This window comes from Bombyx mandarina, chromosome 11, assembly GCF_030267445.1.
Source record: "Bombyx mandarina strain Sakado chromosome 11, ASM3026744v2".
Lineage (NCBI taxonomy): Eukaryota > Metazoa > Arthropoda > Insecta > Lepidoptera > Bombycidae > Bombyx > Bombyx mandarina.
In genome coordinates this window covers 12370964-12383353 of record NC_143218.1, presented here as the reverse complement: position 1 = coordinate 12383353, position 12390 = coordinate 12370964, and the positions used below count along the sequence as shown (strand labels likewise).

Below are 12390 nucleotides of genomic sequence, written 5' to 3'. Positions count from 1 at the left end.
CCTGTATTACTGATCTCCAGGCTCCCTCCTTCTTAAGATAGATTAGGTTAGGTTAAGTCGTGAACAGATGATGCGGACTAGTGTTGAGAGATCATTAGGTGTTATATTTTAAGAAGGTCATTTTACGTGTGTGTGCGTGTGTGAATGTGTGTGTATTTGGGTGTGTGAGTGTGTGTGTGTGTGTGTGTGTGTGAGTGAGTGTGAGTGTGTGTATATATGAGCGTGTGCGCGCATGCATGTTGTATTGTGTATGTGTGAGTATCTGCATCTATGCGTGTTTATTATTACTATTACATAGGTATAAATAATATAAATATAATAATATAAATAATTATTTGCTTAATTGGGCTCGAAAACAAAAAGCAGATTACTTCACGGTCTGGAGTAAGTTCTCTGTTTGCTCGTAGTCTAGGTCGTGAAGCCAATTTGTTAGTGCATGTTTGCATTGGGTCTGTGTCATGGGGTATATATTTATGAGCTTATTGATTTTATTGTATATGAAGCTACTTAGGAAGCCATAAAAGCGTTGAGCTAACGATGTAGAAACAAGTGCTGTGGGACGCACACCATACCCGCGCCGCTGACTTACGAGCAATGTCGGATCGTATGGAGTTTTCGAGTGTGTAGTCATAATAAGATTAAGAATAAATAATTTACGGACAGAAAGGACTTTACAGGTTTTGTAAAGATCATTTGTAGGAAACCTATAAGGGAGCCGCCATCCAACTTTTAAAATACATCTCTGGGCACGTTCAAGTTTTAAAAAGTGTGTTTTGGAAGACCCGCCCCATGCCACTATGCAGTACTGAGTGACTGATTGACAGAGCGCTAAATAAACGAGTGTAAGTACGTTCCTGTCGGTAACATGACGCAGATTTTTAAAAATGTAAGTGAGTTTGCGTAATCTGGACGACAGAACGTCAATATGGGAATGAAAGGATAATAGGTCATCGATCTGTATACCCAGATACCTAATGCAATTTGTCCTGGCAAGGGAGGGGCAACCGCAGGCAGTTTGTCCAAGAGCGTTACAGGAGTGGGCTATAAGTGAAAAAGGCGAAGATGATATTTTACCACGCGTAGACAGGGAAAAAGTGACGTACTTAGTTTTATCCACGTTCAGTGTCAGTAGATTTTTAGACAGCCAGTCAGTTACGGTGTTCAGGCCACATTGAGCAAAACTAAAAGCTGCCTCCCAAGAACTGCCATGAAATACGAGAGCAGTATCGTCAGCATAGGTGTAAATAGACCCGTTTGTGATATTTAGTTGACATAGGTCATTTATATATATTAAAAATAGGGTAGGGCCGAGAATACTGCCCTGTGGCACTCCATATGCTATAGGGAGTTCGTCACTGATAAGGTCACTGATTTTGACACATTGACGTCTGCCCGTAAGGTAGCTCCTGAAAAGAGAAAGCTGATTGCCTCTCAACCCAACGGCTTCAAGCTTAGTTATGAGAGTTGGGATAGAAATCGTGTCGAAGGCTTTAGCTAAGTCCAAGAATATACCAATTACTTTGTTCTTTTTATCTAGTTTTGTGACAATTTCATTAGTTAAGTTTAAAACTGCATCGCTAGTCGATATACCAGAGCGGAAACCATATTGAGAGGGGGAGAGAAGGTTGTATTTGTCTAAGAATTTTATGAGTCTATGGTTCATAATTTTTTCCAGAATTTTTGAGAGGGTTGGCAGAATAGAAATAGGTCTGTAATTGTTCGGCAGACGTCGGTCCCCCGTACCCTTATAGATCGGATGAACTACTGCAAGCTTAAAGACGTCGGGAAAGACTCCAGTAGAAATAGCCAGATTACATAAAAACGTAACTGGAGCTAGAAGGATGTGAGAAATAAGGTGACACTCTACAAATCTTGCATACGCCCCGTCATGACCCCGTTCGCTCACGCGGCCCGCACTAACTTAAAATCATTCCAAGTCATTCAATCCCGTTCTTGCAAGATAGCCGTCGGAGCTCCATGGTTCGTCAGGAACGTCAACCTCCATGACGACCTGGACTAGAGTCCATCAGTAAGTATCTGCAGTCGGCGTCGATGCGCCATTTCGATAAAGCGGCACGACACGAGAACCCTCTCATGGTGGCCGCCGGTAACTACATTCCCGATCCTGCGGACATAATGGAAAGCAGTCGACGTCGCCCCAAACACGTCAATTCGGATCCTCCCGATCCACTAACGGTGCTTTTAGGTACCTCAAGCACCGGTCATCGTTCTCGTCGAACCCGTCGCTTGCGACGAAGGACTCGACGAGTAAATTAACCCTCAACACAGCCCACTGAGTTTCTCGCCGGATTTTCTCAGTGGGTCGCGCTTCCGATCCGGCGGTAGATTTTGCGAAGCACGGCCCTTGCTAGGGTTTGTGTCAGCAACGTCGTCAGGTTTAGCCCCGTGAGCTCACCTACTAGTTAAGGTTACGCTGATATAACCTCTCAAGGCTATCAGCTTAGGTAGGAAAAAAAAAAGCTGGAAACGTCTCCGCTATTCCTAATATTTTGAGCTCGAGAAATCGATATTTATGGCTTTCATGTTAAATTCTTTTATTTTATTTTAATAAATCGTTTTAATATTCTTGGTATAACTGTTGTTTCCCTTGTTATATTAGGTATTAATTTCCTAATTGGAGTCCATGTTGATGATTTTTAAACTTTGTGTCTCTTGAAAAGGTGTGTATATGCCTTAGCGGCGTCCCGGAAACACGGAGAAAATATTGAAAAGAAATGTAATTCATTCCAGAGCCGGACTATCTGTGTCAAAATTGATCACTTCAATACTATTTCGAGTTCTTCGGTGGCTCGTAGTGTGGTGGTGAAATGTTAAATCAAACTAACATTTGAGGCAGGCTTGTGTTCGTTGATCGTTTGACAAACTGTCATTTCTAATGATTTTTAGAAACATATGCATTAATCCCACGATATTGTATAGTTACAATTAACTACAATTTCCTTGTGACGGAAAGTGTTTACGTGATGTGTGAATGCCACTAGTAAAACTATATTACGTGATACAAGCATGAACATCGAACAATTAATAATACAATATCATGCTACTCACTCCTTCGGTATATCATTTGTTAATTTTAAAAATTAAGTGACCTCCCAATAATTTAGAAGTCAAAATTATTTATTGAAAAAAAAAAGTAAAGAATTTTAGTAACAACATATTTAGAATTAGTTTAAAAACATTGTGGTAGATTCACCATCACCAAAAATACTTAATTAAACTATTTTGTTACAAAAGTAATGTAACTAGTTGAAATTTGAATGTATACTTAATAACTTCGTTTACATTAATGTGATACTGAATAATTCGTTCAATGGATTAACTTTCAGTTGTTTAATGGCAATATATTTTTGGTTCAATCAAATTTATTAACTAAAGATATACGATGACCACAGATCGCCAATGAGACAACTCAATGGCTAGTAGCCCGTTATCATTCATTGGACTGTTTTCTAGGGCCCACGGTTCTTATAACTTAAAAGTGAAATCCAATTCATATCACGTTTTGCATCAATATCAAACGCCTGACTAAATATGCGTTCAATTTTATGATAAATAAACTTTGCTTTAGCTGCACTGCTGTTAATTATGTTTTTTTCTTTAAAGTACTTCTAGGGTAGCACTTGATCCTCACTAGCTTTAAACGCTGACATTAATAAACCAATTAAATTTATAATCGAATCACGTGGAGCACGAGTTGCACCTGAGCTAATCAATTTTACTGCTCTTTTATATTGACTAATTAAATCCCCCGGCTACGCCCAGGAATTTAACAAAAAATTAAAAATTGTAACACAAACACATATACACTTCTATTTGTGTCAGGACACAAAAAAAAAATTGAAAATTGTAAAGAAAGTTTGAATATTATTATTTTAATGAACTTAATTTTTATTTTAATGATTTTTTTGTTATTATCTTTATTTAATTTTAAATTTTTAAAAAGGTTTTTATATTTCTAATTTTCGTAAAAAGTTCAAACATAAAAAACGAAGGTAGAAGACAGAAATTTATTAAGCTAAGAGATTTCCAATTAGCCAATATTAACACTTATTATGGCATAACTATAATAGTTAGACATAATAATATGCTGTCGGGTCTCTTTTTGTAAATAATGATGTGCTCTGCAAAGTCGTATTGCATTATTTTATTCTATGATCAATAGTTTTTGCAGCACACGCGATTTAAGCAATATTTTAGGTATTTTTTTATACCTTGGGTTACCTTACTGTAGCTTTAGTGAGGATCCCTAATTTTTAAAAATAATAATATTAGCCTAGGTCACCCAAAGACAGTGTAGGTTCCCAATAGTGAAATAATTTTTCAAATCGGTTCGTAGTTTTGGAATTTATTCAATGCAAACAAACAATCAAATCTTTCCACTTTATATTAATACTAGCGACCCGCCCTCGCTTCGCTTCGGAAACATTAAAACACACATGAAAAAAAAAAAAAAAATTAAATAAAAAAAGTAGCCTATGTTCATCAGGGACAATGTCGGCTTCTAATGGAAAAAGAATTTTTCAAATCGGTCCAGTAGTTTCGGAGCCTATTCGAAACAAACAAACAAACAAATCTTTCCTCTTTATAATATTAGTATAGATATAGATTAGTACAGATAGACGAACAATTTCTACTCCTTTCCTTTTCTCACAAAGCGAGCTGGGCACTACATGTTTAAGGATTTTAGTTGGGCTAATCAGAATAAGAATTAGGGAGGGTTAAATGAATACAAAATAACAAGGATACCCGTTAATGGACTTAATACCAGAGTATAAATTAGAAATTACTGGTGGTAGGACCTCTTGTGAGTCCGCACGGGTAGGTACCACCGCCCCGCCTATTTCTGCCGTGAAGCAATAATGCGTTTCGGTTTGAAGGGTGGGGCAGCCGTTGTAACTATACTGAGATCTTAGAACTTATATCTCAAGGTGTTTGGCGCATTTACGCTGTAGATGTCTATGGGCTCCAGTAACCACTTAACACCAGGTGGGCTGTGAGCTCGTCCACACATCTAAGCAATAAAAAAATAAATAAATAAAAAATGATTTTCCATTATTTTGTAAGCACGGTAGTATCTCTACGCTATTACGAGTACTTTTGATTTTGTTATTTTAAATCAAATCTCCTGAATTCATCCAGCGGTCTGCGGTGTCCCTAGACTCATTGCATTGAATAGTTAACTTTTACGTTGTAAGTCGTCAATACAGATAAAAACAACCAACTCCTTCCATATGTGTTTTCAATATTTTCAACAGGATAATAGTACGTCGACTCACAGACTTAAAGTGGATGATAGCATTCCCGATCAGAAATAAATTACGCCACATTCTCCAATATTTTCAAGCAGACAAAACCATTAATTGTGAGCTTACTAATACTTTTTGTCGTATTTTTTTAACTACCGCAGATGAAAGAGAATTTCACATCCAACAATACCTGTGGTTACGACAACGTGAATGTCTCCAGCCGCCTTTAAACGCGAGATCGAGACTCTGAGAGATTGTAATAACGAAAATGCATTTTCTGGTTGTTTTGTTCTTTGTTGAAGGGTTAGTTAATGTACTGAAATTGAAAATTCAACTGTATGTCTTAGGAAAAGCAATAGAATTTTCGAAATGATAACAAACAGCTTAACGCCGAATTTGAAGTTTTGATTTACTCCATTCTGCATATCTCAGTGCTGTCTTATCTCGGAGTATTTACTCACAGAAGAAATATTACATTCGTACTTGTTTGATATGTTTTAACAAACCAAAAAATAGAATGGGGCAAAGCAAGCAGTCTATTTTTAATGAGATAATAATAATGGTTTTAATAATTTCTCAAAGTATATGCACGTACATAAATAATATGAATTTCTATTTAAATGTCACAATCAGTCGGTTGCTCGACAATTCTATTAAACAAAACATTAATCCTTCCAAAATCTCATCTCATCACCCTTGGTTGACTGGTAGAGAATGCCTGGGCACAAAGATAAATGAATAAATAAAGTAGTAGAATGAAAACTCGCAAACAAATTTTTTTATTGCCTCTGTAGGCAGACGAGCATACGGCCCACCTGATGGTGAGTGGTTACCGTCGCCCATGGATCTCAGCAATGCCAGGGGCAGAGCCAAGCCGCTGCCTACCGCAAAGAAATTATGAATTCTGCCGTAAAGCAGTCTAATATTTCACTTTGAAGTCTTGGACTGTCGATATATTATAATAGAATACAATGAAGACCGAGCTGGGATTACTTTGTGATGTCTATATGTTTACGAACCCTGGAAACGACAGTCGGGAGATGAAATTTTCCTCAAATAAAAAGCAATTTTAAAAAACGTAACCCCTACAATATAATTTACTAATCTGCACTGGAAGACTGTTTCATTCTGATTAGGCTGTCTGTGTATTTAAATAGTCTTAATATATTTAGTGAGTAGTTAAGTATAATAAACAGTGTTAATTTAATTAATTTAGTACTCACAATTATTAAGTTTGTTGTATCCCCAGTATTCAAACAAATGAATTGTCACTTAACACATTCTACGCTGCTAAGGAACAAGAGCTTTAATAATAATGTCTCGAAACATTTTTAATAAATTTATAAAGAAATGTTATTTATTGCTTATAAAACTCACTAAACTTCGCATTTTTTTGTTGTTTTATTAAATAGTTATAGGTTAAAGTAAGAGATTATATTAAATATGAAGAAAGCCAATATCACCAATTGAACAGAAGCCAGATTTTGAAACAACCAAGTCGAAAGCATAGTGTTTCTATTTAAATTTCTCGATTCGATCGACAAAATTGTCCCTTAGATTATCTTATTATTAAATCACATTTAAAAGAACCTTTCATCAACTTGAAAGAATGCAACTTAATTAAAATTCTGTATTCAATGCTTTGTTATAGTTTTCTTTGAATCACGTCGACGCGTTACAGCTATGGAACTAAGTGTTGTTTGAGAAGGAAAAGTCCTGTGGCTGTTAAATGAATGCTAGCACCGATGCATATGGTTCTACGCATGCGCGAAAAAAAGTATTTAAAGCTTGTCAGCTGAAGCCTGTTTACAGTACGCGCCACGTTCTCGTGAAGCGATCCTTGCACTCCTCTTACTGTGTAACACACGCGGTGAACGCAAAAGTTTGAACAACATCAGTGTTCGACCTTAAGTTTTTTTAAACGAGTAAAAAGTTCTTTCGGGTGATTTTTCGCCTGAAAGCTACAAACCTAACGACCATATGAAAAACAAATTTGCAGTCAATTTTATGACGCGGGAAGAGTTTTCTGGCGATCTGCCGGTAAACGCGGTGGAAGAACAGCGGCTTAGCAAGACGAATACGCGACGACCATCGATGACACCGAAAATAGTGGTTTGCCCTCCGATGGAAGACATGAACGAAACTATTTCAACTCCTCGTGGGGGACGCCTACTGAAGGCTCTCAGCAGACGGATTTCCAGGCGAGGGACTGACGCTGATTCAATCGGAAGCTCTAGCAGCAGTGATAGTATGTCTGGAGACACCGCTCGCGATGGCCGGTCGGATGACCATTCATCGTGTTCTACCAGTGAATCCGGCAGCGACGGCTCTGAACGCCAACGTCGCAATCGCTCCACGGTTTCTCTTCGACGAGTATTCCAAAGTTTGAATTTAACAACGCGCTCGCAATCCTGCACACCGACGGAACGAGCACGGCCACCGAAAAAACAGCAGCAGCCAAAACGCATTCTCCGGCCTCCTGTAACTTATACCTACGTGCGGGGACTTTCTGGTCTACCCACCCAAAGAGTTCCAAGGTACGCAGTCTGCTGCGCTTCCATGGGACTCAATCGGTAAACAGCTAAACATGAAAACTGTGCAACCAAGGACCGAACACGGACGGAGATCAAGACTGGTTAAAATAACGATTAGAATAATGTGCTAGGGAGATGCGCTCTCATCATATCAGTAGTGTAATAATGACCCAGAGCTAGTCGACGATGTAATGCTATCTTCGTCAAGGACCAAGTCAGAAAAACGACCTCAAACGTTTCACGATTGACTAGTAAACTGTAATCGGAGCTGTGACTCATTCAGTATTATTATGAGACATAATTTAAGACTGTTTTTTTCCATTTGACATCATGTCATTCACAGTAGTCTTACATTTATATCGCACTCTAAAACATGATAATAATATGAAATATTGAATATTGTAATATTCACTCCTCCATTTGTTAAGTTACTAATGCAATTATAATCATTCGTGTTTCGTAGTAGTTCCTATAATTGGGAATTGTTAATTCGAACTAAATGTATGTTAATTGAAAATTAACTAAAATTTATGATCATCTTCGAATTTGTATTTCTGTTAATCAAGCATAGTGCCTTTCCATATTTTTACATTAATTAGTCGTAGTTGTGAATTGTTATTAAGATATCTTGTACTCTTCGTCATTTAGCAAGATATTTCATGAAAATCCATTCGGGTATTTTCATCATACAATGGTAATGTTTCGAATTTGAAAATTATTAGTAAACGGACTATTTGTCTGATATTATTGTAATTCAGTAAATAAAACAATTATTACTGCTGTATACTGCATAGATAGTCAAAATATTATGATGACAATTATTATTAGATATAAGTCATTTTTATTGTCAACTTGAATTTTCGTATTCAATAATAAATACTTATTAATAAAAAAACCTTATTTTATTTAGATCAATCACGGAACTACACTATTCATTTTCTAATCTTGATTATAAAGAAATTTATTCTGAAACAATAACTAACTATTCTAACTTAATTGAAATTATTTTCCAATATGAAAGTAACATACGATAATTACATATAAACAGTAATACTAATAACTACTGATACTAACACAATATTTATAACACATTCAAACATTATAAAACCTATTAGGGGTCAAAGTATGAAATAGCCGTTTTGTACTGAAAAATTGAAATTCATTTTTTTATTCATTTAACTTAATTGCTTACCTAATCAAAATGTCTATCGTTATTATCCATACATTGCTGCCATCTCATAGGAAGGCTATTTATGCTTTTACGATAGAACTCTGGTGATCTAGATTCTAAAAACTGTGTATAAGCATTTTGTACTGCCTAATGCTTCCTGGGAAGAAAACTTTTATCACGTAAAATATTGTCCAAAAAATTGTCGCGAAAAAAATGGTAGCATGCAAAAAATGGAGCAAGGTCTGGTGAATACGGAGGGTGACGAATGGTTTCTAATTGCAGTTCCTGTAGCATTAAAACGGTTTCTCGTGCCGTATAAGGTCTTGCGTTATCATGGAGCAATAATGCTGAAGATCAATTCATGAGTCAGGGCTGTTTCACTACAAGTTTTGCTATCATTGTTCGTAGTGACCAGATCGGAGAAAGCTATAGTGAATAACACCATGCTGAGACCATCAAACAGTTACCATTACCTTTTTATTGGTAAACTTTGCTTTAGGACACTGTTGCGGCGTTTGACCTGGGGTTAGCCATTGCATTTTTCGCTTACGGTTATCGTAAAAAATCCAGGGCAACACAAGTGTTAACACGTGTTTCTCTTCTGCAGATCAGTCAAATCATGAGGCAACAATTTTTCAGATTCTTTATTCTATTGATTTGACGCAAATGAGTCAATATTGTTTGTAAGGTAACGTTAAACCATGCCGCTGATTCCTGGGTAGTTTGGCTCGGATCGGCTTCCACCATCTCTTTCAATGTCACTTCATCTTTCAATGTCATCTTTCACATATGTAGGCGGTCTTCCACGTGGTTCGTTCTTCAAATCAAAATTTCCATCAAGAAAGCGTTTAAACAAAAATCGCACCGTGCGTTCATTCATTAGCAGTCGCAACATTGATATTGCAAGCTTTTTCTGCAGCATTAGTTCCGTCTCGGAACTCTTATTCAATAATCTCTCGAATTTTCGAAGTATCCATCTTTCTTCCAGCCAGCCTTTCTTCAAGTATCCAGCTTATATAAAAGCTGAATAAAAAAAACAACTGAAAGTCGATAATCGAATGTTGCACATTTTTTAAAAGAAGAACCTCATAGGTACCATTTGAAAGAAGTTTCACTCAAAAATCTCAAATCATGAAGGTTCTATGTCATTTTGAAGTACCTATTACAATAAAACGGCAAGTTCATACTTTAACCCCCACTATTAAAAAAAATAAAAAAACTAAAACCGACTTCAACAAAACAAAATAAGATCGTCCATTAAATAGACCGAAGTAGGATTAAGTTTAATACTTAAAAATTATAGTCAGATCCTGATAAAATTTAAAAAAAATATAAAAACGGTTCACATAAATATAAGCTTTGCAGTAACGTGCATAAACAATACAGTTGAATTCATAACCTCCTCATTTTATGAAGTCTGTTAAAAACAACTTTACTGTTAGCTTAAACAGTAATAATCGAATGAGAAATCTTTTATTTTTATGTCATTATCAACAGTCATACAGAATAAGAAACGGACAAAAAGGAGCAAAAAATCAAAAACATTCTTTTTATGTCTGTTATGATGAGTAGAAGAGAAGGCCTATTAATAAAAAGAAGCCTTGGTTAAATCTTTTAAACCGAAAATTACAATTTCCCCATAAACCACCCAGTAACAAAACTTATCAAGATGAAGTCTTCAAATAAATAAAAAACTATTTCCATTGCTTATAGTTCACACTGAAGACCCAGATGTATTGCTAACGATAAATGTTGCACAATGCACCATGTCAGACAGGATGTCGAAACACCGTATTAAATCAAACTATAGATTGGACTTTATATATCGCACATACGGTGCGATAACGTCACTTATGCAAATTATGTAATTTTTCAGGAGAAACGTTGGAAAATTCAACAACTTATTATATAATTCTTACATAGTTTTGTTAGGTCATAGAAATAAAATGAACTACAAACTTCATTAGTAAAAGCCAACATCTCTCTCGGCTCACTAATAACTATTAAAAATATATTTTCTCATACCCATTTCAGTGTTAACAAAAATTGCATAAGTGACTTTATAGTACCGTATGTGCGATATTGTGTAGTAATAAGTTGGGAGAAAACGGAAGATAATAGAAGAGACTTTTCAGTTGATTCCGATCCGGTAGTTGATTCATTCGCAAAACAGGCGCTACTCTAGAGTTTTTAGGTCTCCTTTGGAGGCGCTCGGGTAGCTGTTAGCCAATCCCACCCCTCCTGGCTCGCCCACTTGTCCTGGTGAAACTGGAAAGACCTCTGGGCCACTACTAATTCCTCAATCATAAAGAAAAACTTTTCGGTTGTAAAGCGTATTGTCAACGCATTTCACTCACTTCTTTGAAGCTGGACAGATTTCAATTCGAGAGCGTTGATAATTAAATCTCATAAATACACAATAAACAAATAAACAAATAAATAGCATATCGAAAGCGGTTTTTTTAAACAAATATATTTTACGGTGACACAATTTGCTTTCGAGATAGTAAAGTTTTGTTCTTGTTATCCTATACATTCTAGTTACAATTTAAATCACAACTAATAAGCGATTCAAATGTAAATATACTACATTTTCCTTTATAACCATTTTGTGAAAACCAAACCAGATGGATATCACAGCGTTATCCACTGAGTTTCTCGATAAATCTTCTCATCATTCTCCTGTCCTTCTTCCAGTCACCTGGGGTCGGCACAACATGTTTTCTCCTTCCATACTTCTCTATCATATACCATTTCTTCATTCACTCCCCTCTTACACTTATCGTCTTTCACGCAATCCATACATTTCTTCGTAGGTCTATCAATCTCTTCCCCTATATCCTCCCACATTCATAGTTAATACTCTGTTACCAACCTCACTTTCATTTCGTCTCATCATATGTCCATACTGTCCCAGGCACGCACTTCTTAGTTTCTCTGTCACAGGTGCCACTTTCAGACTTCCTCTAACACATTCATTCCGTATTCTATCCATTCTCGTTACTCTACACATCCATCGCAACATTCGCATCTCTGCTGCATGCAATCGCCTTTCATCCGCCACTTTAGTCGTCCAAGCATCTGATCCATACAAGACGGCAGGCCTTATTAAGGTCTCATATATCTTCCGTTTTAGGGGAAGAGAAATGTGTGAGTCACACGTGGTGCCCGTGACCAGCTGCTATTTCATCCATCCTGCGTCAATTCTGTGCCTCACAGTACGATCCAGTTCGCCGTTGCTTTGGATAACAGACCCTAGGTATCGTAAGTCTTGACATACCGGCAAAAGTGCTCCGTCAAGAGCAATGGGTGTAAAATTGGAGAGACCGCCAAAATGAGAGAACAGATTTTCGGTTTTGAATCTGCTGATTTTTAGGCCAACACTCTCCAACTTGCATCGTCGTTTGTCCAGTATGTT

The 12390-nt window shown here is 36.7% G+C and overlaps 1 protein-coding gene across 1 annotated transcript; it reads left to right on the top strand.

Annotated features, from left to right (window-relative positions):
* Positions 1-7066: 7066 nt before the first annotated feature.
* Positions 7067-8696, top strand: LOC114249601 (uncharacterized). The gene has a single exon (XM_028183235.2). The coding sequence runs from the start codon at positions 7248-7250 to the stop codon at positions 7842-7844; it is 597 nt and encodes a 198-aa protein (XP_028039036.2). The 5' UTR covers positions 7067-7247; the 3' UTR covers positions 7845-8696.
* Positions 8697-12390: the final 3694 nt, after the last annotated feature.

What these genes read in the sequence shown, in the direction of transcription:
- LOC114249601 (XM_028183235.2), top strand. Translation starts at nt 7,248, where the DNA reads ATGAAAAACAAATTTGCAGTCAATTTTATGACGCGGGAAGAGTTTTCT.